The sequence below is a fragment of the Solea solea genome, chromosome 16 (genome assembly GCF_958295425.1).
Source record: "Solea solea chromosome 16, fSolSol10.1, whole genome shotgun sequence".
Lineage (NCBI taxonomy): Eukaryota > Metazoa > Chordata > Actinopteri > Pleuronectiformes > Soleidae > Solea > Solea solea.
This window is the reverse complement of record NC_081149.1, coordinates 18,405,161-18,429,019: the sequence shown is the minus strand read 5'-3', so window position 1 is coordinate 18,429,019 and position 23,859 is coordinate 18,405,161. Positions and strand designations below refer to the sequence as shown.

General features: G+C 40.9%; 3 protein-coding genes and 1 long non-coding RNA gene across 6 annotated transcripts in view; 1 reads left to right on the top strand and 3 right to left on the bottom strand.

Annotated features, from left to right (window-relative positions):
• The window catches only part of cdr2l (cerebellar degeneration-related protein 2-like), a 37,787-nt gene extending 34,787 nt beyond the window's left edge, over window positions 1-3,000 (bottom strand). The window contains exon 1 of the mRNA XM_058653771.1: window positions 2,554-3,000. Within this exon, the coding sequence (XP_058509754.1) occupies window positions 2,554-2,632 (79 nt within the window). The 5' untranslated portion in view covers window positions 2,633-3,000. The remainder of the gene's footprint in view (window positions 1-2,553) is intronic.
• Window positions 3,001-3,631: 631 nt separating this feature from the next.
• recql5 (RecQ helicase-like 5) lies at window positions 3,632-18,416 on the bottom strand. 2 transcript variants are annotated; one of them, XM_058653880.1, is made up of 19 exons: window positions 18,265-18,416; window positions 17,955-18,076; window positions 16,555-17,076; window positions 15,602-15,698; window positions 15,405-15,516; window positions 14,750-14,912; window positions 14,580-14,662; window positions 9,977-10,198; window positions 9,778-9,874; window positions 8,590-8,626; window positions 8,049-8,107; window positions 7,125-7,195; window positions 6,945-7,038; window positions 6,703-6,876; window positions 6,000-6,604; window positions 5,226-5,271; window positions 4,925-5,146; window positions 4,760-4,832; window positions 3,632-4,661 (listed from the first exon to the last, which is right to left on the bottom strand). In XM_058653880.1, the coding sequence occupies exons 1-19, from the start codon at window positions 18,359-18,361 to the stop codon at window positions 4,537-4,539; spliced, it is 3,021 nt and encodes a 1,006-aa protein (XP_058509863.1). In that variant the 5' UTR covers window positions 18,362-18,416; the 3' UTR covers window positions 3,632-4,536. The 2 variants fall into 2 exon arrangements, with proteins under 2 accessions (XP_058509863.1, XP_058509864.1); XM_058653881.1 differs by lacking the exons at window positions 3,632-4,661; window positions 4,760-4,832; window positions 4,925-5,146; ... (7 more) ...; window positions 9,778-9,874; window positions 9,977-10,198 and adding an exon at window positions 12,794-12,948.
• Window positions 11,359-12,965, top strand: LOC131475637 (uncharacterized). Its single transcript, XR_009242520.1, has 3 exons — window positions 11,359-11,448; window positions 12,687-12,805; window positions 12,882-12,965. It is a non-coding gene; the product is annotated as an uncharacterized LOC131475637 (long non-coding RNA).
• A 539-nt stretch (window positions 18,417-18,955) lies between the features above and the next one.
• On the bottom strand, window positions 18,956-23,723 carry LOC131475483 (E3 ubiquitin-protein ligase TRIM69-like). Of its 2 annotated transcripts, none has more exons than XM_058653647.1 (10): window positions 23,592-23,723; window positions 22,149-22,231; window positions 21,764-21,862; window positions 21,442-21,543; window positions 21,189-21,326; window positions 20,964-21,101; window positions 20,816-20,867; window positions 20,700-20,726; window positions 19,946-19,972; window positions 18,956-19,856 (listed from the first exon to the last, which is right to left on the bottom strand). In XM_058653647.1, the coding sequence occupies exons 2-10, from the start codon at window positions 22,206-22,208 to the stop codon at window positions 19,297-19,299; spliced, it is 1,203 nt and encodes a 400-aa protein (XP_058509630.1). In that variant the 5' UTR covers window positions 22,209-22,231; window positions 23,592-23,723; the 3' UTR covers window positions 18,956-19,296. The 2 variants fall into 2 exon arrangements, with proteins under 2 accessions (XP_058509630.1, XP_058509631.1); XM_058653648.1 differs by having other exon boundaries at window positions 21,189-21,323.
• Between the last annotated feature and the right edge of the window lie 136 nt (window positions 23,724-23,859).

Sequence of the window (23,859 nt, the reverse complement as noted above, 5' to 3'; positions counted from 1 at the left end):
TCTGACCCAAAAGCCTGGAATCTTTGATCCACACTAAGAAGGTCTCGTCTGGGGCTCCCTAATCAGATCAACCAGGGGATTAATGACTCAATGCTGAATGATGCCGAGATGAGATACAGAACAAATGGCCACACACACACACAGTGGTTTGCGCAGCTATTCTTCTTAGGTTTCTTCTTAGCGTTGACTTCCATTCATTTAGAAAGCCTAACTAATGAGTTATTCCTATCTTAACCATAACCAGCTAAAGCCTAACTCTAACCTTAGCCCTTAGAACACAGAGCATTTAGGATGCTTTTTTCCATTACGATGTTAAAACATATACACACAGGCGATAAGAATGTGCAACACAGTGTCCTATATCCTTTCTTTCAGTACAACCTATAGGCAACCTGATGAAATTATTGTTTCTTCCCCCCATTTTCACCAACTATATAAACACACCAAACACACAAATATATAAAAATCGGATTGAATTTGTGAAATAAGTCTCATCTCAAAGTTCACTTGGTTCATTTTTAATGAATAAAAATAAAAGAAATAACTGTCTATTTTGAGACTTCTGCACTTTTTTGTTGTTAAAGCGATATAGAATTAATCATAACTTTGACTAAACAACACATAAGAAGACGAAAAAAAAACGCCTTTTTTTTGTAAAGCCTGAAGATGTGATTTATAAACACACACCCCCAGGATGTCCATATAAGGAGTTGTGTATTAGGGTTGGGCCTGTGGCACAAATCTGTGTTGTATGAGCACGAAGGGTTAACCGAACCACAATTCAAACATTAGCCAGTTCCTTTGAAATGAGGTTCGGATTCATTAGGACAAAGTTTATGTCCCCAGGAGGACTACTTGGGGTCCTGACAAGGTTGGGGTTTATGCCAGAAAAGGTCCTAAAGACTTAACACACACACACACACACAGTGGCCTGCAGGACATGATGAGGAGATGGACTGATGCAGTGCGGTGCATCTCCACTCTCAACAAAGTGCATCATTACTGAGACAGCTGATCATACACTGTGTTACATTTGGCCTCAGTAAAAGGAAATGCATTAGATGGAACAACAAGAGCAAACACGAGCCTCTGTCTTTTCCTTATACAGTTTGTTTGTTAAGATAACAGATGTGGCAGACGACTGGTTTCCTTGAGGTGTAAGAAAATATCAATACACTCAAAATATAGGGGTATTTTATGGCGTGATCCTTTAAAATGTTCGGTCGATGTGGAAATATACAATACAGTAGTCTTGTTTTGTATTGACGCATCTAAATTGACCATTTAAATCTCTCCACTCCTCTCTCCAAACAAATATATATGTATATTGTTTATGCATATAATTTTGTTATGCAATATGTATCGCCTTGCTTATCCAAAATATATTGCTATATGGTTAGTATCAAAATCACTGCGGGATTTCTCTATTTATTCCCAACATAGAGAACAAAGTCTATATTGAACGTAGCTTTTCCCCTCTTCTTCGGCCAGGTAACTTCCCTCATTCATTTGAGCAGCCCCGCCAGGAGGAGACATGAAGTAATGACGCCTGGTGAGTGAAACATCTATGTTTTCCCTGGCATATTGCATTGCATGAGGACGGCTGACGATACATCCCCAAATCGATACTTTGACCCACCCCTCGTAGTTTCCTTGCAAAGAGACTGAGCACAATGACAGAAGCTGGACAATAATCTTTGTTCAAAAAACGTCCACATCCACTGCATTTTTTTGTCCAACAATGGATGTCTTGTCTTGACTTCCAGTAGTCAAACAAACCCTGAATGCCATGATGATGATGAAGATGGGTGGAATGCACATCCTCCCATGTCAGACATGAACAATTATTCATTAGCCATTAGGAAACTGCACATATAATTCTCACCTGACCCGACGTTTATACTTTTAATTTTCTTTTTGTGATTATTTTTACTGTAACGAAAGCTTAAGTTCTCATCCTTGCATTAGAACACTGAACAGTTACTACATTGATGGCATCTCAAGTTGCCATGCTCCATCATGTTGTACTGTCAATATTATCATATATATGAATAAAATCTAATAAAATCTTTTCCTAAACCATTCAGCTCTATTTGACAGGTTTGAAAGGGAAAGCGAGAAACCAACTGAGTAGAACTGAGAAGTAGAGTGAGTGCAAAGTGGCCCTGACTCATACACAGAGATACAGACAGAGAGACAGACAGACAGACAGACAGACAGCAGGACCATCAAGGAAACATCACTGACAAGATCAAAGTAATTGGCAGGAAGAGGAAGAGCAGAGCAGCTCCACCACACTCAGTGGATTTACACAGGAACAGACAGAGACTGGATTTACAGTTGTATCACAGTGAATCATGTTTAACAAATTAATCATTAAAGCAAATTCAACCTTATCTTTCTTTCTTTCTTTCTTTCTTTCTGTCTGTCATACCACCTCCTCCTGCATTCACCCATTTACCCAGAATAAAGCAAGGAGCCATAGTGGATGAAGCATCATTGTTAGATGCTATATAAATGTTGCCTCCTCTCCTCCTCTGCTTCTCTCCTCACCTTGCTCCAGGTCGCGCTGGTCGTACCACGGCTCCTCATCCTCCGTCACAAACTCCTCCATCCTTCCTGCTCGCAGCATCAACGCTGAACAACTTCACCTTCCTTCCTCCTCCTCCTCTTCTTCTTCTTCTCCTTCTTCTCCAGTGGTGATAGGATCCGCTAATTCACCACGCCGGAAGTGACAACAAACAACGGCGGCACCGCCTTTGAGACAAATTAGTTAAATGCCGTCAAGAGCAGCAGCAGCAGCAGCAGCGGCAGAACACCTGCTTCTTCTTCTTCCTCCTCCTCCTGAGGTCCTGAACCATATGCAGAGGAAGTACTGAACCAAACCACAGCCGAGTGTTCAGAGCTGCAGATGTGTCACAGATGACACAGCTGTTTCTCCTGTTTCTTTGCAGCTTCAGCAGCAGAGGGAGCCTAAAAACATGCTGCGTTCAAGTGCTGTCGGAAATACTGCTGCCACATGACTCCTTGTGTTTAATCTGTATCTAATGTGATTTATGGACAAATAAATCACAATAAATAAATATATGAATAAATAAAAAAAGGAAATAAGCATTCACTTAAAGTAAAAGTGCCAGTTGTCCCTAGGCAGCTTTATGTGACATAATAACACATAAATACACATAGTAATACAAATTCTCACATCTACACATTACAACCACAAATAGAGATATAAAACAATAAAAAGTGATGACTGCACATGATTGCCCTGTAATGTGCAGAATAAATTACATTGTCTTATTATGACACAATTTTTGTTATTAAATACTAATTTATTGTTGATGTATTGTTGTGAACTCAGCCTTTAAACAGCTAATTTCACCTTTGGTTATTGCTTGTGTGTTCGACATGTGGTGTCATTCTGCTGTTTCTTTGTGTGAATGAATGAATGAATGACAGTGTGGATCAGCAGTTGATAATTACATGAAGCACCTGAAGGCAGCACTGTTGGGGTGACGTCAACATTAGTCCCCGGCACCGGCGTCTCCTCCCTCCCCCCCATCAACAAGCCTATTTGTCCTAATTAAAGACATAAGCAGCGATTAATTAACACACAATAAGGGACACAGTGTTAGTCTGTTCCTCTTCAGTGTAAACTTTATTGTAAACATATGGAAACAAAGTGTAAAAAAATAAAATAAAATAAATAAGTACTCTTTGGGTCTTCATCCCATCACACAAACTGTGGCCTCCACAGTCCTGAGAGACTCTAACACAACCAACAGAAATGATGTTTTACTGAAAGAGGAAACCTAAAGTAAAAAGAAAAAAAAATGTATACAGTATCTGTCATCTACTTAGCTTTCTCTTCTGCAGCCAAACGTAAAAAAATATTTATCAGCAGTAAACAATCTATACAAAAGAGAAGTGTGTGGTTTAAACACACATTAAAACATTTATTTCCAGTGTTTCTTTCACGTCAAATACTGTATACTTCACATTACTGTCATCCATTTCCACGGTGTTTCTAACATGGCACTGTGGTTTTGACACGTCAGTGACTTTTGTCGATCCACAACTTTGTCCAGACTAAAATATCTTCTTGACAGATTGGCAAAGAAATTCAAGCATTCATGGTCCCCAGACGATAAATCCTAATAATAACTGTATAGACTTGAAATATGAATGTTGAGTGTAGTACTCTACAGTGAAAGCCCTTAAGTAAAAGCCCTTAACAGTGATCTCTTTTTGTAGTTACATGAAGTCTGCTTTCTGCTTGAGAAATAGTCAAATTTGAGATCAGAGATGTAAAGTGTACACTATTTTTAGGCAGAAACGTAACGAAAACGTGATTTTGGTGTGCACACAGAGCAGATTCTCTTCTCTCAGACCATCACAGTCCACGTTTTATGGCTTGATTATGGACATAAACCACTGTAGCAGCAACAACAAGCAAATCAACCAGACACCTGGTCAGATCACTGAAATGAGAGGCACTAATGAAGAGTGAGAGGTTTGGCCGGGTTTCCCTTCCCATCATATCTTTTCCTCCGTGTCTTTATAGCTGTGCGGTCGTTTCAGGTGCGTCCAGTCCGCCTCGCGCTCGCAGCGCTGGACTCGGTTGAAGAACTTCTTGATGAGAGCTTTGGCTTCAGCTTTGACTGCAGAGATGGACAACAAGATAGAAATGTTAGAAAGCTGTTCCATGTTTCCACCAGACCAACTTTTTTACTTCTATTATTTACACCCTGCACCTTACCTTGGCCTTTTCCCCGATTGCTTCCCTCTGCAAGATGGTGAGACAAGAAGCGGGCAAAGGACTTGAACAGCTCCTACGACCAAGGAAAACAAAACCACTGAAACATCACGTCCTTTTCATTCAACACTGCTGATTCTCTGCAACTATGACAATCGCCTCTCTCACCTTCGTAGCAAACTTGCCCTGAGTGTAAAAAGGGTCCAGATAGTGGATCACAATATCAGCCACTTCCTTCAGTGTAACCGTCTTCGGTGGCTCATTCCTAGGTTGCAGTGCTCTCTCCTGCACTTTAGGGTTAAAGGTTACTCTTTTGCTGCTGCCATCAGCAGGGCGGCTGCGCTTCACCGGAGGAGACGACTCCCCGTCAGCTCTCGTGTCGTCCGTCACCTGCAAGTACAATAATTACCACCATCAGTTATTGTGCAGGAAATGCGTCTAAAAGACTGGGTATGCGTCAGACACCGACCTCTTGTATAAGAGCTGGTGTAGCTTGATCTTCTGGTTCGTTTTGCCTGCACGAAAAAAACAAAACTTCAATGAAAGTACATTAAAAACAGCTCTATGTTCTGACATCTACCAATAGGTGGATTTTCATCATACTTCTTATACACATTTTAAATTTGTGCATAAAAACAACTGATTGGAAACATCACATTCAAGTTTTTTTTTTTAGGCTTGAAAGGAGTGGAAAAGTTGATGCATTGATAAAATGTAAACTGAAACCTCCGTCCTGCGAGAGGAAGAATGGGTGGACTGATGAGGAAACCACAGCATTCCTACACTTGTTGCAAGATGCAAATATTACAACAGTAATTAATGGAAGCAGCTACAAATTGCAGCTACTGGCGCTCTTTCTTTAAGTCACCATGTTGTGCACTTTGGCACCAAATACTGCCTACGTTGGTGATATTATTCCCAATTATTCACTTTACAGCCGTTGATGCAAACGCACACAAGTGTGGATTTTCTTTTACCTAATCTCTTTGGTTAAAAATAGATTTTAATGGAATACTAGCTACTGTGAGTCAGTGACCAAAACAGTAGCCAAAACATTTGATCCAATCTGGAGGCAGAATGAAACGTGGTTGTCTTTGTTAGTGAGGTTGGACTAACCGCCTCCAACAAACATGTTTATGAGGTGACATAGGGAGGAAGGAGGGGAACGCTACCAGCAATGGCAGACAGGAAGTTAGCCAAAAGAAGACATTGCCAACAACACCTCAACAACTCAGTACCAGACCTCAGATCGTCATGAGTTGTGTCCTGAACCTCCTTCAGCTCCATAGTGTCCGTTTGATGCGAAGGCTCCTCTTCAATATCATCTATGATGATTACTTCACTTTTACTTTCTACTAGTATCACATCCTGAGTCTCTGATTCCACAGGGCTGCTCTTCATAGCGTCCACCTTGGCATGTACGTTTTCCAGCTGGCTGGTGTTCTCTTGTTGGATCGCAGCGGTAGTTTGAAGTCCCTCCTGCTCCTGCAGCTCCGTCTGGCTTTTTTCTGTAACTTCTTTCTTTGCAAAGTACTGGGAAATGTTGCGAGAACTCTTTGCCGACTCTGCCAGCATCTGCTGCTTCTTGCTCAAGGCTTTGCCCGCTTTGGTCGGGCTTTTCATGGAGGCAGCGGCTGCATTTGCAGTGGCTTTGATGGACGACGTCACAGCTGAAGGTTTATCGGTGTTTGACTCTAGGAAGCCTCCAGAGCTGTTATGAGAAACCCCGCCACTCTCTGACCCTTTGTTCAAAGCAGTATCCATCATGGAGGACTTCAGCAGCTCCTTGGCAGTTATGAAGGGGTTGGATGAGCCTCTTAGGCCTGCTCCTACCCTCTTACGCTTCAGCTGGAGGAATCATAGAAAAACTGTGTGTTTATAAAAGTGTTTATAACTGAAGAGTTTGCAGTCATTCCACAATAAAATGCTAGAGAACGTAATCTTACCGAGTAGATTTCAGATGCAGACGTGAATCCCTGCAGATCCTCAGAAAAGGACGAAGAAGAGGAGGTGGATGCCTCCCCTTTCGGTGTCGTCTCAACCTCTCCAAATTCCCTGCTGCTGTTACTCGTGTCACCTCCTCCAGCTGAAGGAGGCGCTTCTTTCTTCATTTCTGCCACCTTCAGAATAACAGAGGGGTTAAGCGCTAGTCTTCTTCACATCAACGGCAGAACATCTAAGGACTTACCTTCTTCAGTACAGCAGCTTTGTACAAGTTAGAGGACTTGCTTTTCTTGAAGACCTCGTGTTCAATATCCACTGCCAAAGACAGAGTGTCACCGCTAAGACAAGGAGAGCGGTGATAGTTCACTTCATTTTCTGAAGAAAATGTACTGCATAAGAATTGAGATTCATGCAGAGTGATTACCTGTGCATGTCTTGTGCCTCCTGGTGGCCATGTAAAGCATCTTCCAAGAGGTACAGGCAGTGCTCTCTGGCCTAGTAAAGATTTCAATTGTTTAAATAACAAACTGTGCTGACATAAAATGGCAGATGCTTCATAAGGAAAACAGGATGATTGATACAAATTAGCATATGGGTAACTCTGGTACAGCGAAGAAATCATGCATTGTTCCTATTAACTAATAAAATAAACATACAATACAATTACAAAGGACATTTGTGTGGGTGATGTTTTAATGTGAGAAATACTGGCTTAAAGGTTGTGATCACATGACTTCAGTTTTTGAACCAGTTTAGACATGGTTCAGACTTTATTTTACTAAAGTGACTAAGTGACAGAAAATATCGTCATTTCAGATACTTAAATGATTCACATATTTTACAGTACAAAATGAGATGAACATATTATCATTTGTATAAGATTTAATTTAAAATACATATGTACAGCACCCGTGTTGTGTTTCATTTGCACTTTTAGTCTATTCTAAAGTTAAAACAGGGTCTTAACCCCTTGACTCAAGACTTTTCCTATTTTATTCCACCCTGTGTTGTATTTTGCTGTTTTATTTGCATCTTTTGTTTTATTTCAAAGTTAAAACAGGATGTTTACTTTTTGACTAGATTTTTCATAAAAAATTGTTCATTGTTGTACTTGCTTTTTAATGTTATTTTCCTTTTATTGTGAGTAAATTAATTTGATCTGCTGTGACCCCTTTTGCTTGGCACTGATTAGCAGATCTATTCACAGCAGTGGTGTTAAATTCAAAGACAGCCAACAACATCTCCTTTCACATCACATGACACGCGAGTCACTGGATTCCTTCAGACGTGCTAATGAGTGCAGTGGGTATGAGGAATGTGTCTGCAGCGTTCGAGTGCTCTGCTGTACCTTTACAGTGAGCTTTGGGATCCTCTGGCTGCTGGCGTCTTTGAGTAGGCAACCAGCGTCTGCACAGAAGGAAACAGTAGTTAAATTACACAACAAACCAGCTGGCCATGTTCATGTATTCAAAACCCAACTTGTGAAGATAAAAAATTATGTGGGAATGTTTATGACACACAAAAAAGGAACAGTATAATGTTGAATCATCATTCTTATCCTCTCATGTTTGATTAGTTAAGGTTTTTGCAGTGAGCATTCTTTATAATTAAGATGATTTAAAGGGCATAATTCTTTAGTGTCGTCTAATGACAAATGGCTCTCTCTTATCTTCATCGGACTGTTTGACCAGCACCTCTGTCATAAAACTACAATTTCCAGGAAAGGATGTTTTTACTTCCTCTTGGCACAAGTCACACACATGGTGTATCATTCAGAGGTGTACAAAGGGCACAGTATTAATATGTTTTGTTCCGCATTAAACATGTTGTCAAATATACAAATTAATACAGGATATATGACCTAATATAACTTTCAACCACAAAATTACCTGGAGCAACAAAATCTTCCCTCTGACCATCAGTTCCCTAAAAAAAAAGAACACAACCACAGGCAGAAGGTAGTTTTAGATATTTTACAGATTAAAATTAAACAGTGCAGCAATGTATTCTTGCCATTATCTTTTGCAGAGCCTACTTAGGCTCCATCTACAGGAGGAACAGGGACGCTAACATCTAGCTGGGTTAAGGGAATGGTTTACCACTTACCAGAGTAGGTAAGATGACAATGTTATTGCCTCACATGAATAATAAATAATAAAGCATGCATACAATTCTCTTTAAAATATAAAAAATGAATTTGAAATTGAGCTCTTGGTAAAACCATAAAAGAAATAAACACTGCACAACAAAAAAGCCACAGATTAGTGATCATGAAGCATCCTAATACAATGATAAAACATCCCTAAATAACATACACAGCTTTAGTAGACCTATACCTCAAAGCCCAAAGAAAAGTCTTGCCTTGAACCTCTGAAGATGCATCTTCAAACAGATCCAGTGTCTGCATCACTGGTATTTTTAAGGGTACCACTGATTCTAATTTAGAATCAGTGGTTATTACTGTTCTAAAGCATAAGTTATAAATATGCTTTAAAGGAAATTTTGTTTAACCTGTCTACTTAAACATTTGTACAGGGAATCACAGGGAATCAAAAAGTGATCTTTTTGCTAATGCTACATACACATGAAACGTGTTTAATATAAACTAATATAAACTAAACTAATAACTAAAATGATCCTACTCCAATGATCAAAATTCAGTTAACTGCCATATTTGTCAAGGTGTGTATTTGGGTATGTAGTGTTTTTGCATTAAGCATCACTTAAATCTACTCTTTAGTGTCTTTAACATTTAACTGTAGTTCTTAGTGGTGACATCAAGATGGATGTCCATTTCAATAATGCTGTCTTTGTTGTTTACAGTATGTTTGGTTTCTGACATTCCTTAGTTTAACTGGTGTGGCGTCGTAAACTGTTTGGCCAACCCTCATTTGGACTTGCCGAGGAACAGTTTCTCTTCTGTGCAGTGCCAGCTCCGCAACATGTGGGAGTGATTTCCTACAGGCTGCACTTACACTGTCCCCGACACCCCCCTCCCAGCCTTTCTACTGCCCACAGCTGGCAAGCAGATGTATGGAGTGTACTTCTGTTTGTGTGTGTTGACTTTTCCAAATCACCTTTCTTATTTTCATCTGCTTCTTGAAGAGGTGAGAAAATTCCGTTTTCCTTTTCAAGGAATCTTCTTCGCCACTGCCGGAGTCCTCTTCATCATACCTACAAGGAGGTGTGACACCAGTGTTAGTCTACAGGCTATTTGAAATGTAAGCGGGACAAATCAAATCAACTTTTTCAGAAAAGTCACTGAAGTTGTCCTGCCTCTCAAAGCCGTATCCCTTCTTTCCACCTTCGTATACACCCTTCTGGAAACCAAATGGTCCAGTAGGCGTGTTGCTCTGAGCGGCCCCGGTCTTGGTGCTAAGGACGGCCGCTTTCTCCAGCTGGGCTCGTACAACATTAGGGTTGCGGCAGCAGTCGCAGGCACCAGCACAGTTTGGCGCCTTGTCCCCAAAGAACTTGGAGATGATGGCATGGCGACAACTGTCGGGTAGGTGAGAGACACTGTACGTTAGAAATGAGATGTAATGGAATACAGCTCCTAAACGTTTAAATAATTAAAAAAATAGATGCATGACAATGAAGTCAGCTACATGATAAAGACTTTGTATTTTACTCGTAAAGACTGGTCATGTTTTTGTGCGCACACCTCACCATCACACACACACACACACATTTTGACGGGTTTCTAGCACATGACTGATCTATTAGTTGTTGTGTAACAAAGATCAATATTTCTATTAAAAAAAAGAAAAAAGCCAAATATAGTTCTCTTGTCACATGATGTAAATGATATACTAACACTAGCATAAATAGAGCAATCTGCACTTTTTTATATAGATATCAAACGACCATTAGAATAAAAAAAAAACTCTTTGTTTTAGAAAGTGGTTTTTAATCCTATTCCAGCACCTTCACATGAAAGGTTTGTGGACACTGAACAGCTAACCTCCTTTCTGCTTTGTGATTGTTTTTTGTTCATTAACTTTGCTCATTTACATGTAGTTGTTTACACTCTATTTTTAAAGACCTCTCACTCCCATATCAGATTGAGTGTTATGTAACAATCAATAGTCACACAACCACCACACAGACACAGAGAGAAAGCAGCTCATTAGACAAGCCGTCTTCTTCAACTTCATACTAACTACCTTGCTGGAAAATGGAAACACTGCCTCCACAGTCGTGAAAGAGAGAGGAGCAATCATAGCAAAGGAGGTGGGGAAAGACAGAGAGGAAAACAAAGAGTCTGTGAAGCAACAGTCACTCTCGGGCTGCCTTGGACGCATGCAAACTAAAGTAAGGCTCACAGTTCAACGCCACAGCAGATGATTATTCTGTGAGTCAGAACCAAAAACCACCAAAAGGAAGAAGGAACAAGTCTGACGAGAGAGCAGAGCAGATTAAAAAGGCTCAAAGGAAGGAGAGAGTTAATTAAGAGAAGAGGACAACAGAAGCAGTGACTGGGGTTTGTTTTTGTTGGTCATCTCCCTTTTCATCAACTTCACGTGCAGACACTCGACTCTATCTGAGGAATTATCTCTTCTAAGCCTAATCTCACACGAGTGCTAATTTCAGGCAGCGTCTGAGCACTGTGGATAATTTACTGCACTCACACACTCAGCAGGTAACTCCTGCCACGTTCATTGCCGTCTCCTCCTCATCAACCGGTCTGCTGACTTCAATTTGGGCTTGTCTGAGTGTGTGAAAACAGCAAGGAATCTCACCCACAGGTAAATTCCTCTCACTGTGAGAACATGTGTGCGTGTGTTTAGATGTGTTTGTGGGACAAAATACCTGAGAAATACTGAAGGCTGGGAAGACTGAGGAGAATGTGTAGAAAAGGAAAAAAAAGACTATTTACATGCAGACACACAGGGACTATTTGAACTCATCCACTTTAAAAGAAGACGGTGGAGTAGCAGAAGTTAAAAAGTATGATTACAAGATTTGTATATGACAACGTTCATCATTAAATAAAACACAGAATCAATGGGTTGCCTGATGCAGACAATTCTGAATTAAATAACAGCAGAGACGTGACATGTAAATGTGCATATTTATTCCCCACAGATTTTAATTTAATATCCAAAACTGGAGATAAACAAGATCTAAGATGAACACACATACCAAGAAAAGTAATTTATCTAAAAGTGTGTCAAAAGACTTTTTAGATTTTGGTTTGGAATCAGTCGGACACAGTTTTGTTTTTTGTTTTTTAGTAGACGCCTGTTTCCAGTTAACACTGCTGATGGAAGCCTTTGGCAAGAAGGAAATTAAACCAATTACCTCAATTTCAAAACTATTTTTTAAACAATGTTCGACATTCAACAAAAGTCTTGGTATTCTTTAACCATGTTTTGCAATGCAGTGTAATCTGCTGCTTTCAAAACCAGCAAATAGCTGAACCACAAAAGAGTCACACCCATGTCATTTACTGAGCAGAACAGTAAATCATGTATAACTTTTAACTTTTAATGATTACGGCAGCCATTAAAACAACATATTATTGTAAACACATTACAGTCTTTGCACAATAAGGAAAGTAAAGAACTTTTTTGTCATCTTAACAGACTTTAAGTAATCAGAACCTCCCTCTGTATCATGACCTTGGTAAACAGACCGGCTCTCTGTCACCTGCTTCGCTACAATATAAACACCACATACTCCACACCTGCTCACTCCAACAGTAAAGCTCTCACTGTAATCCTCCTACTGTCTTTATTAAAAACCACAGAATGAAAAACTGTTCAGCGGCACCTCATCATGTCCCTACATCAACAGCAGAAAACCATGCACTAGTGTCAACACACCAACAGTGTCGCCCTACCACACTGAGGGTGTCCAGTAACAGGAGTTACATCCTGATGACATTAAGCACAGGCAAATAAAGTGAAATCCTGTGTAAACCAAAGTCAAGCTTGACCTTTAGAGTGCAAATACATCCGCCCTATTTCTCCATTGTCTATAGGATGGATGCCGGAGAACAGACGCTGACCCTTCTGAGCAGGATATGGATGAAGCTGCAGAATCTGCCCAAAGCGAATGATATAGAGCTGGGGGCTTTCTTCGTCTTGCTAATCTTCATTTGTGAGTATGAAAACGCTCTAATATTTGTATCTAAAGGCTGAGGTGGTTGTCATCCTGTTGCTCTGCTGTCCCACAGTGGTGATCGTGCTCATGGTGGTACTGACCTGCCTGACCTGCTGCTCCTGCTGCCCCTGCTGCCCCTGCTGTCGGAAGAACAAGAACCCTACCATCTGAGAAAATGTGCGCCACATGAAGGGGAGACAAGAGAGACAATTTCTGGATATTAAACTCCCAAGCGCAAAACATACACAATAGCAGGGTTTCTCTACAGCTCTCCCAAGAACTGTAAATCCTGCACAGTCAAAGCCACGTCATTTATCAGCCAGCATTAAAGACTGCTGTCTGTGAAGCCCCATACAGGGTGTGTTGGGCTGCACTGAAGAGGCACAACCCTTCAATAACAAAGCAACTGCCAAAATACTAAGAACGGTATCCTGACTGGCTGCCAGACACACCTGCTAACACTGTCAGCGTTGCAGGACAATCCACATTCTTTGGAGCATCCCTGCACTCTACAAGTCAACAAGAACTCTTTTGAAGTGAAAAAAAGGCAGGAAGACCAACCCCAGCTGCAACTTCCCTCATGCAGGCAAATAATGTGTCCAATATGAGTAGTAAAATGATAATAAGACTTTGAGGATTGGGAACAGATTCGCATGACAGATTCTCAGGAGGGAGGAAGCTGCTCCAGATCTGAAGGTTCTTCATATTGCTCTATGTATGAAGCATATAGAGATAAAGTCCGCCCTCTGCTGTTCATAACCTGTAATAGCATGTATGCGATGAAGATTATACATGTGCATGCTGCTTTTGTGCAAAGGGAAATTAGATAATGTAATAATGGCACACTTTCACTTTGTTTTTTAGCCACTGTAAAACAGTTCAATCCCCACCCTAGAATCTCATCTCTGAAATAATGGAAGTTTCCCCTCCGAGGCTGGAAGGAACCACTTTGTGTGTATTGTGTTTTTGATTATGATTGTAATTGAATTAATCACTCATGATTGAATTTAGTGGATCCCACTTTGGTCCCTCTAAAAAACATTCAAACATTGTGTGTCACATGGCCTCAGTGCGAGAGGTGATCAGGTCAGAGTGGTTCATTGTCATATATCTCCGATGATTGAAAGGTGCTCAGATGAATTGTGTCTTGATGCAAATTACCATTTGGTGAGTATTTGGGAGTGTCTATGTCCTGGATGGATATTTAAGGAAAGAAAGAAGATTCACTCTGGGAGTTGAACTGCTTACCAGAACTCCCACACATCAAGTGTGCTGTAAATATCGGTTTATGCTGGCTATAGCTTATTCACTTTTGTACATTGTAATAAACTTGTATGTTAACCATTAATTCCTGATATTACCTTGTTGTGATTTCATTTTGTTAGCAAAGGATCTGTTTCCTGTTATTAAGTCTTTAGTTATGTGGTAAGTTTTTTTAGGTAACATTTATACCCTCAACCTCTGAGTAGAATAGAAAAGTAGTAGAGTATCATGTTCTGTAACTATAGAGTTATGTTCTAAAACCTGCCATCCCTGAACTAAAGTCAGTTTTAGACTCCTTAGCAGCAGAATTCAATCCTTAAAAGCTTGCTTAAGGTAAACAGGCTAACTTTTAATTGTCATCGATATTTAATCAGAAATGTATTTTAATCAATTGGAGTCAGATTTAATAAATAATTACTTTACTTTGAGAAAAACAACAACTCATCTTAGTTCCAGAAAGACATTATACACAAGTGTCTCTAGATGTTTCCTCCCCTACACCACTTACCTTTCTTGCTCACAGTACGACACCATGGCTTCAAAGTCTGTAATGGCTGTTTTGTCCAACTCCTTTGCAGTACCACGTTTCGCCTATAGAACGGTAGTTGAGAAATGTTCACAAAGTTTGACATTAATCTATTTTCTTATATTTTGAGTCCTTGTTGTTGCTGTGCTGACCTGTTTGCGGCCAATCTCCTGACGGATGAGGAAGTTTATTTGCTCCTTGTCCCTCCGGGAATAGTATATGCGACAGGAGGATGGCAGGCCGTCTCTCCCTGCTCGCCCAGACTCTTGGTAGTAACTGGCCAAAGACTTAGCGAGGTTCCAATGAGCTACAAATCTGCAGGATTGACAAACACATCAGCACTTACTGTACAAACCTAAAGCTCTTTTTTGTAACTTCTGGTGATTGGTGTTATAGATGTTATTCTGCCTGTTTGGTCTTCCTTAGCAGAAAGACTGTAAAAAATACTTAGTCCAACAGTACTATCAGACCTGACTAATGGAATGTTTGAGTGTATTAGAGGCAGCGCATGCGTGGGTGGGGGCTGGATTGTTTGAGCAGAATTCACTTCTGAAACTTTCCATTGGTATTTCTTTTCAGTCATGCTCCAACCTTTTTGCAGACATCTCGCTTTACTAGCTGTTGACTCTGTCAAAATAAATCACTTCCTGTTTGCAGCACTGGAATATCACTATATCTGAAATGTGCCATCCTGAGAAACACAAAACTGAAAGATAATCATGATTGTGTGGGCTTACAGACTACAGTTTTAAATGCAGTAGGCAGCACAAAATTAGCAAACACAGGAAAACTCTGACATTGCTTCACCTGACAGTGGCCTTATCTACTCCCATGCCAAAGCTGATGGTGGCAACAATCACCAACACTTTCCCCTGCATCCACTCGTTCTGGGCGTCTGTGCGATCTCCAGTTTTCAAGCCTGTCAGAGCAGAAGTCAAACACTTCAGCCTTGAATTGTGCTATTTTCTAATCCCAAACAAACTTCAGAATAAAAACACCCTCACCTGCATGATACGGCTTGGCCGAGACCCCAAGCTTGGTCAGCTGGTGGGCCACCACCTCACAGCCTTCCCTGGTCCGACAGTAAACAATCCCACAGCCCTGTTAACAAACACCAGCACTTTTTAGAGAAATTATTTTCATTTTCAGTATCAAACAAGAAATGTATGCTACTAAATAGTTTTGTCTCACTGCACCCTTTCTAATTGTTTAGAAAAATCTGTAGAATGTGACTTTGTTATGCGTCACAGCTGATGTGTAACATTTGAGTTAAAGACCATTTCCATTCTGTAATTGTAAAATACCCAGCCTTTAGCATACTGTATTGTCTTAGCATACTGTTCACATCAGATCCGACATGAAGACTGATATTAAATTCCTTCATCTAAATTTGCTTCCGTTTCAAATGAAAAAGGTCACACCAGGGTTTTCTTCAGATTCAGAGCACTGAAATAGAATTTAAGTGCTACCTTACATGTAGTATGTATTATATACTCTATCCATATTTAAATGTTCCATATCCCATTTCACACTTATCATAATTGTCCAGTAATATATTTTCATTTTTTATTACTTTTTTTGCTACACTATTAATAATTTTTTGTATCCTTTCTCATGCATGCAAAAAAGAATTATACTATCAACTATCAACTATCAGTCAGAGACACAATGCCATATCTGCAGTACAGTAGAGTATGTTGTCTGTAAATGAACAAGACACTGTACCAAAAATGAGTTTGAGATCATTTCGAAACTATTTTCTTATCTACACACACACATATATATATATATATATATATACATATATATATATTCAATAAATTATTCAATAAATACATATTATTAATAAATAATAATGTGACAAAATACAGATGAGTAAGGGGGTAAAGATGGTGCTCTATGGTCTAAGAGAAGAAGAAATTAGTACCCAACACCTTACAGTCTGCAGTCTACTGACCTGTCCATTAGACCCACTGCTCACTGCTAGTGCCTTCTTAATAAAGGCATGTAGATGAACATAAGGGTTCGGCAGCAGCTCCGCGAAGATCACATCATAGTGCAAGTTACTGCGAAAAACAGGTGTAACAAAGGAAAGAGGCAGGTGCAGCCTCAGGGACTGAACAATGTCTTCCTGTACATTCTTGGGGGCTGTTGCTGTCAGTGCCAAGCAGGGAACTCCAGGCAAGCGAGCGCGCAGGTTACCCAGTTTGAGGTAGTCTGGCCTAAAATCGTGGCCCCACTGAGAGACGCAGTGAGCCTCGTCCACTGCCAGGTAGGACAGCAGGCCACGGGAACAAAGGCCTGTCAGGCAAGGCTGGAAAGAGGGAGAAGCCACCATCTCTGGGGTAATGTAGAGGAGCTTCAGCCTGGGGCTGCTGCTCTCCAGGTCGGTCATGATTAGACGGCGCTCGCCTACTGGAAGCTTGGAGTTAATGGAGCAGGCAGGGATGTTCAGATCCTTCAGGCGTTGCACTTGATCCTGGGAAGACACACAGAAAGGAGCAACACATACTGAGCAGAGAATGCAGAGAAAATATTACATATATCTTAGGGGTTTGCATTGGTGGGGTGGAGACAGAGACAGACACAGACACAGAGGCAGAAACAGTGGATATAATGAAATGGTACAACAAACACAGGTTTTACCAATAACATTAAATAGGCTTCTACTATAGGTTTAAAAGAGCCAGGGTCATGTTACTGTTCAAGTGGAAGGGTAGGTCACACTAAATTTGTGACACAAGCTGTTTTTTTCTAACAAAAATATGCCGAGCCGGTGAGCAAGTTCAGGCAGCCAACTCAAGCTGTATTTTACTGTCCATAAGACACGTCTCATGTGCAACCCCTCTCAATTGGCGTGCTATTTAAGCTGCAAATTTTCCCATCTCTCCCTCTGCTCTTCAGCACTACTGCTGCCCCGTGCTGCTGTTACTGCTCATGTATTATGCCCCACCACCAGGACCACCCCAGCATCCACCTGCAGGCTCCATAGGGGGTTCAAGACGCTTGATGCTGGTCACCCCCAGATATGTCAATGTAAAATCTCTGGAGGGAGTGCTTAAGTCGGAGCCTGGACGCCAAACATAACCATTAGTGTTCTCATGCAATAAACAGTTTAACATTCAATCGCGAGTTGTCTGACTGACCTGAATATGTTTCCAGTATATGTTCCAATAAAGTGATTGATAAATAACTATGCTGTACAATAATGGCCTAATACTTTTGCACAGCACTGCATACATAACAATATTATGTACAGAAAAAAGTGAGGCATTAATTTAATGTTATTAAAAACATTTTTAACAGCCTTCCATGCAGTCATTATGTCCAGGGCCTGACACACAGACAGAGACTGACCTGGATGAGAGCGATGAGTGGGGATATAACCAGAGTGATGCCATCAGCCAGCAATGCAGGTAACTGGTAACACAGGGACTTCCCTGCACCAGTAGGCATGCACACAAACACGTCCCTGTCACCTGCACACAGAAAGAAACAACACATATATTACTGTTGCCATTGCAAGAGCAGCATTTCTTGTGAAAGACAACTCTCATTCACTTTCGTGTAATCAAACGTCAGTGAACTCATCATTCGCCAGCTAGCGTTAGCTAATTATACACAAAGCCACAGAGAGAGCAGTGGAACAGACTGCTGACTCACTCACCTCTGGCGACCGCTTTGACAACATCTTCCTGCAGTTTAGTCCTGAAGCTGTCGAACCCAAAGTGGGTTTTTAAAGCCTCTTTTAAACTTTTTGTCATTGTCTTTCTGTCACCAGTGCCTCGTCGACTTTCCCAAACACCGGAGCTGCGCGAAGACCCGCCCCGTTTCCTAACTCTGATTGGTCACGACAGACTGATGACGGATAGGGGCGTGAAGTCGCGTTAGCCAATCAGAGGAATTACAGGAGTTTGTCGCTCACCGATGACATCATTAGGACGTCATTAATATCGTCAGTCATGCATGTTTGAAGCTGAAAATAACATCCAATTCGGGTTTTTTTTTCAGCTTTTATGCATTTATTTCTTCACCAGCAAAACGTCACTCAATCCCTTCTACATATTTCTCTTTGAAGTTTAATCTATAATCAAATCAAAATCATCAAAATGCATTGAAATTGTAAACACTTTACATTCTGTTCATCTCTAATGTTGTTTTCTGTCCTATATTTTATTATGTGATATACTAGAGTAGGGTGAAAAGCTTTATTGTCAATGTATATGATGAGGTTAGAGTAACAAGCGAGAGTGTGTGTAATGTCTTACGGAACAGAGAGAGATTCAGATAACATTGAGATTCAGATTTTTGTTGCAAAACAGTGCAGTCTTTCACCAAAGAACCAACAGAAATTTAAGTGATTTTAAGTCACAGTTGGTTTATTTAATATTCATATAGTGCATTCACAATGCAGGATTCACTGCACAAAATATTACATTAATACAATAGGCATTATTTCAAATATACAATATGAAAATACATTATGCATGTGAGCAAGAGGTGGAACATGATAACCCTATATAGAGAGAGATTGGTAGCAACTATCACATTGAAGCAGCAGCAGCAGCAGTACAGCTCATACAGTGACATAGTGGAGCTTCTAATGATCTTTTACATCAGGATTTCTGAGTTTCATATCTTTCTTACGCTTTTATATTATGTCTACTGGATTTTAGAGGGAGAGATGACAGAAGGAAACTTAACTCCAGAGACAGGATGAGGACCAGAGACATTGGGTCTTATCTGGTGGGGCCCTGATCACCAGATCCTTCAGGATCTCCACCGTACCAAATAACGGGAACAGCTTCTCAGTGAAGCTCTCATTGTAGGTGTAAATGTGCAAGTGTTTGTCCACGTCATAAAAGGACAGCTGGCCTTGGTCGTAGTCAAGGTAGATGCCCACTTTGCGGGGGATAAGACCCTGTGGCAGGGCTGTGAAGGGCACAGTAAGTGCCTTCAGCTCAGTGCCTCTCTCCAGCCGCAGGGTCAGGTACCCTGTGTTGGTGTTAAGCGATTTGAAGCCTTTTCGGAGGGATGGCTCTTTAGCCACACCCAGTCGCCAGTCCCGCTCACCCACCTCCACTTCCCAGTAGTGTCGCCCAGAGCCAAAACCCTGCACTCCTACGGCACACCACCAGCCATCAAAGCGTTGGTGGTAGTTGGGAACATCCTTCCTCTCAAAGCCACAACGCATCCTTTTCTCGTCACTGCAGATGAGCAGATCAGGGTTGGCTGAGTCCAGATCCAGTGTCACCTCAACTACAGGGGTGAGGAAGAGTTAGAGTCAGTAGACAGATTCAACAAAGATTATACTGACAAGCATGTTAATAGTGAACTGAATCCTGTACCTGCAGCATCTGAGATCCAGTCCCACACTGCAGAAAAAGAAGATTTTCATCGTAACTGATGAGTGAATACTGACACAGAGTAGATTTTTCCATGTAAAATTGTGTTTTCAGTGTGTACACATTAGCTGTATTATCAATATTTATGGCTGAGACCATAGGTTTCGTTCTGAATAGGTTGGTTGTACTGAAATTGTCCTGCTCACATATTTGTATCTATGCGACATAAAACATGTATGTGCCATATAATATATGTATGGGTGTTACTTTGGTGTTTTTTTATTATTATTGTTCACTCGAAGGCCACACGGTGATGTAGTGGCTAGCAGTGTTGCCTTGCAGCAAGAAAAGACCAAAGATCTTTCTGTATGGAGTTTGCATGGGTTTTCTCTGGATACTCTGGTTTCCTCCCACAGTCCAAAAACAAGATGTAAATTGGACACTCTAAATTGACTGTAGGTGCGAATGTGAGAGTGAATGGTTGTTTGTCTCTGTGATGGACTGGCAACCTGTCCAGGGTGCACCCCACCTTTCGCCCTGTGTCATCTGTGTATGGCTCCAGTGGCCCTACAGCCCTCATGTGGATAAAGCAGTAGACAATGCAAGTATGTTCACTTGGATGCTTTCTGCTTTACTACAAATTTAATATAGCTTCTCCTACGTTCTTATATATTTTGATTTTGCAAAAATTGTTCAGTGCTTTTCATCAGTTTACATAAAACAGATGAGGTTTACAGTTTGTATGCTGATTACTTACCTGGTTGAGGGATGTAGGATATGGCACCTGAAATGAGAAAATTACAGACTCATAAATGTGTGAAAGTTTACAAATATACAAGAAAATTCACCTTAATTCCATTTCAATGTAGATACCTATGTTCTGAGTCCTCTGCTTCCACAAGAGCCACTGCTGTGGGATGTTGTCCTGCAGAAACACACGCCATGACAGCTATTTTTACACCTGAACAACAAAGTGAGGAAGGGTAAAGCACACAGTGTGTATCATAACAAGGATCCCTACCTTTTCCGGCTGCTGCAGCATTAAAGTCCACATGACCAGTTCCATAGCAGTCAGCAGATTGGGGACACGGCCCCAGCGCCAGGCTGACTGCAGGTCCTCCAGGACTTTTGCCACAGGCTCCCCAGGCCACACACTTTGCTGTAAAATGACCATTGCAAATAAGTTGAACCTGAATTCAGGTCAGGTGAACAGAAAACAGATTTTTATTTCTTATTAAAGATTCACCTCAGGCTGAGCTCTCAGGTCCTTGATCCAGTTGAGGATCATGTTTTTGGCCTGCAGCACATCTTGTTCATTTATCATGTCAGGCTGTTTCCAGTCTTCCATTGCTGGCCAGCCATCAGTCTGCATGGGCTTATTCTGCTAATACAACATAAAGGTATGTAGTGAATTGACCTCCTATATGTTGAATAAGCAATGTGATCTTCTCTACTTTCTTCTGGAAGTTAATCATTTAGTTTTTTTGTTGATTAAGCACCTTGCTCTCCAGCATCAAGGCCCATTGTAGGATGAAAACCCTGCAGAGAGGAGTTGACCAGATGTCATCCTCGTTCCAGATGTGCTCCAGCACTGAAGACCCCTGCCGAGAGAAAAGGGAGAGAGAGAAACACAGAAAAAGGTACAAATTATAATAATTGCTTCTGATGTGAATCTTGCTGCACAACTCTTAGTATGACTTGATCTGTGAGTAGATCAGATCACCTTCATATTGTTTACAACCTCACAATTACAGACAAGTCAGTACTGAAAGGGCAACAGGTGGTTCTCTACAGACGTGTAGAATGTAGAAGAGGTTGTACCTGGCACACTCGGCTGAGCTCTCTAGCCAGATCCAAAACAAACAGCTGATCCTCATCCAGAAGCTCTCCTTTGTCCTTCTTGGTTTTTTTCTGTGATTCCTGCAGAGAAATAGAGAACATTTTCCTGTCAGCAGAAACAAGAACTCACTCCTCCCTCCAAACTCTCAACCTCATTTCATTCCATCATCAGCTCTCTGCAGACACTGCCTGATTCTAAATAGCCAGATCTAGAATAGGGGGAATACATGCGATGCAGTCATGCGCTACAGGAAGAATGTTTTCATGTCAACTGTCTACTTCAAGCTGAACCATCTACCAGGAGCAAAACAAGTTTGCACATTGAACACACTGTGTTTGTTTTTTATTGTGCATCCAAATTAATCACCTTTATCTTGGCCGCCAGGTTTTTGGTCGGCTTCGCCATGAAGTGAAAACATTGCATCATGATGGCCACTCAGTAAGCGATACCTAAACAGTGAAAAACACAAATAAAGAAAGGTTAGTGTTGATAATAAAACCTCACCATGTCTCGTTTACCAAACTCTTTATTTTATCCTCCATTTGATGAAGTGAACTATCTGTGATTGTAGTGTACATTCAGGTCATAACACACTATTGCAAACAATTGCAAATATTGTATTCAATTTGTGTTGATAGAACGCACTTAACTGGACCTTTAAAGGTGGACTATCAGAGGTGACGCGTGATGTATATCTAATACCAGTTTCATCACTGCAACAGTAACACTTCAGTCCTCAACACCTGCATGTCATGTAAATCATTAAGCACATGATGGAAAGTTCACGTGTCTGTTTAGATAACAAATATCTGAGTGTGATCACAGTAACTTATTAAGGTGAATGTTGACTTGTTCTTGACATTGACTGTCAACTGCCAAATACATAAAAGATTATCAACTAACCCAGTCGGGTCAGGTTTCCTCTGGTGAAACATTAGTGCTCAGCTGGAGCGTTCTTTAAGGAGGTCACTGATCATTAAATGGAGCAGCACCAGGCGATGAAAAGTCTGAACCATGACCAATGTGTAAAACATTATCTGCCAATAAGATTTTTAGTACCTCTCTCCCTGTGTGAGAGACTGGTTGTCACTGAAGCAGTTATGACCACTCTGAACAGGCTTCAATGTCAAACCAGACATGAGAGGATTGTGTGAATGAATTAATTCGAATAGGTTGTTTGTGTCTACGTGGCCCAGTGATGGACTGGTGATCCACACAGGGTGTACCCCGCCTTTCACCCTATGTCTGCTGGTATGGGGCACAGCTCCTCCTGCAACCCTCATGTGAAGGATAAAGCAGTAGAAGATGGATGGAATTAATTGGAATAAGGAAAGTATTTCATCATGTTTGTTTCGCCCCATTCTGTCTCAATCTGTTCAATCTAGCTCCATTAAGCTGTATTATTCAAGTTTCATATGCACGGGATTCATTAATAATCATAATTATAATAACATTTGCAAAATACTATTGAAAGATTTGAAAGAATATTTTTTGTAAGAAAATGCTCTGTCACCAGCGTGTGGGGAAACGTGACCATGCAGCTTCTGCAGTCAGAGCGACCCAGACAAACTGATGACTGCGCAGGATGTAAACACACACACACACACACACACACACACCTGACGTGTGACTTTGCGGCAATTTTGTGGTGCATTTTGACTTTTATGTCTGCTATGAATCTAACAGAGTGGGACATTTACGTACGTGTATGTGTTCTATGTATTTGTAATGTCGTTTAATAAGGCGTCTCACTGCGTCCACCTCGCTGTAACCAAGAACAACATAATCACATGACGCATTGTTTCCTACCTTGTTATCGTCTGCTGTTGCACTTTCCTCTTGTCTCAGGTTTAGTCTTGTATCAGAAACGCGACACAAAGTGTTTGGACTGTGTCTCTGCTGCAGTGGATGACCTTGTTTACATACTTGGCTCTTCGGGTGCGTTCGGTTTTATTCGGCAGTGACGCAGGCAAGCGTCCCGTGGACAAAGCACGCAGCCATGTTGGTAAGGTACAATAGGTCAGCCATTATTTTAGTGATGATTTGTTTGGTTTACTATTTAAAAATTAAGATTTAT

What these genes read in the sequence shown, in the direction of transcription:
- LOC131475483 (XM_058653647.1), bottom strand. Translation starts at nt 22,208, where the DNA reads ATGATGCAATGTTTTCACTTCATGGCGAAGCCGACCAAAAACCTGGCG. An exon ending in ACCTGGCGGCCAAGATAAAG is followed by an intron (nt 21,863 to 22,148) that starts GTGATTAATTTG and finishes ATTTCTCTGCAG; the next exon opens with GAATCACAGAAAAAAACCAA. An exon ending in AGCTCAGCCGAGTGTGCCAG is followed by an intron (nt 21,544 to 21,763) that starts GTACAACCTCTT and finishes TTCTCTCGGCAG; the next exon opens with GGGTCTTCAGTGCTGGAGCA.
- recql5 (XM_058653880.1), bottom strand. Translation starts at nt 18,361, where the DNA reads ATGACAAAAAGTTTAAAAGAGGCTTTAAAAACCCACTTTGGGTTCGAC. An exon ending in GCAGTGGGTCTAATGGACAG is followed by an intron (nt 15,699 to 16,554) that starts GTCAGTAGACTG and finishes GTTTGTTAACAG; the next exon opens with GGCTGTGGGATTGTTTACTG. An exon ending in GAGGCACAAGACATGCACAG is followed by an intron (nt 7,039 to 7,124) that starts GTAATCACTCTG and finishes TCCTTGTCTTAG; the next exon opens with CGGTGACACTCTGTCTTTGG.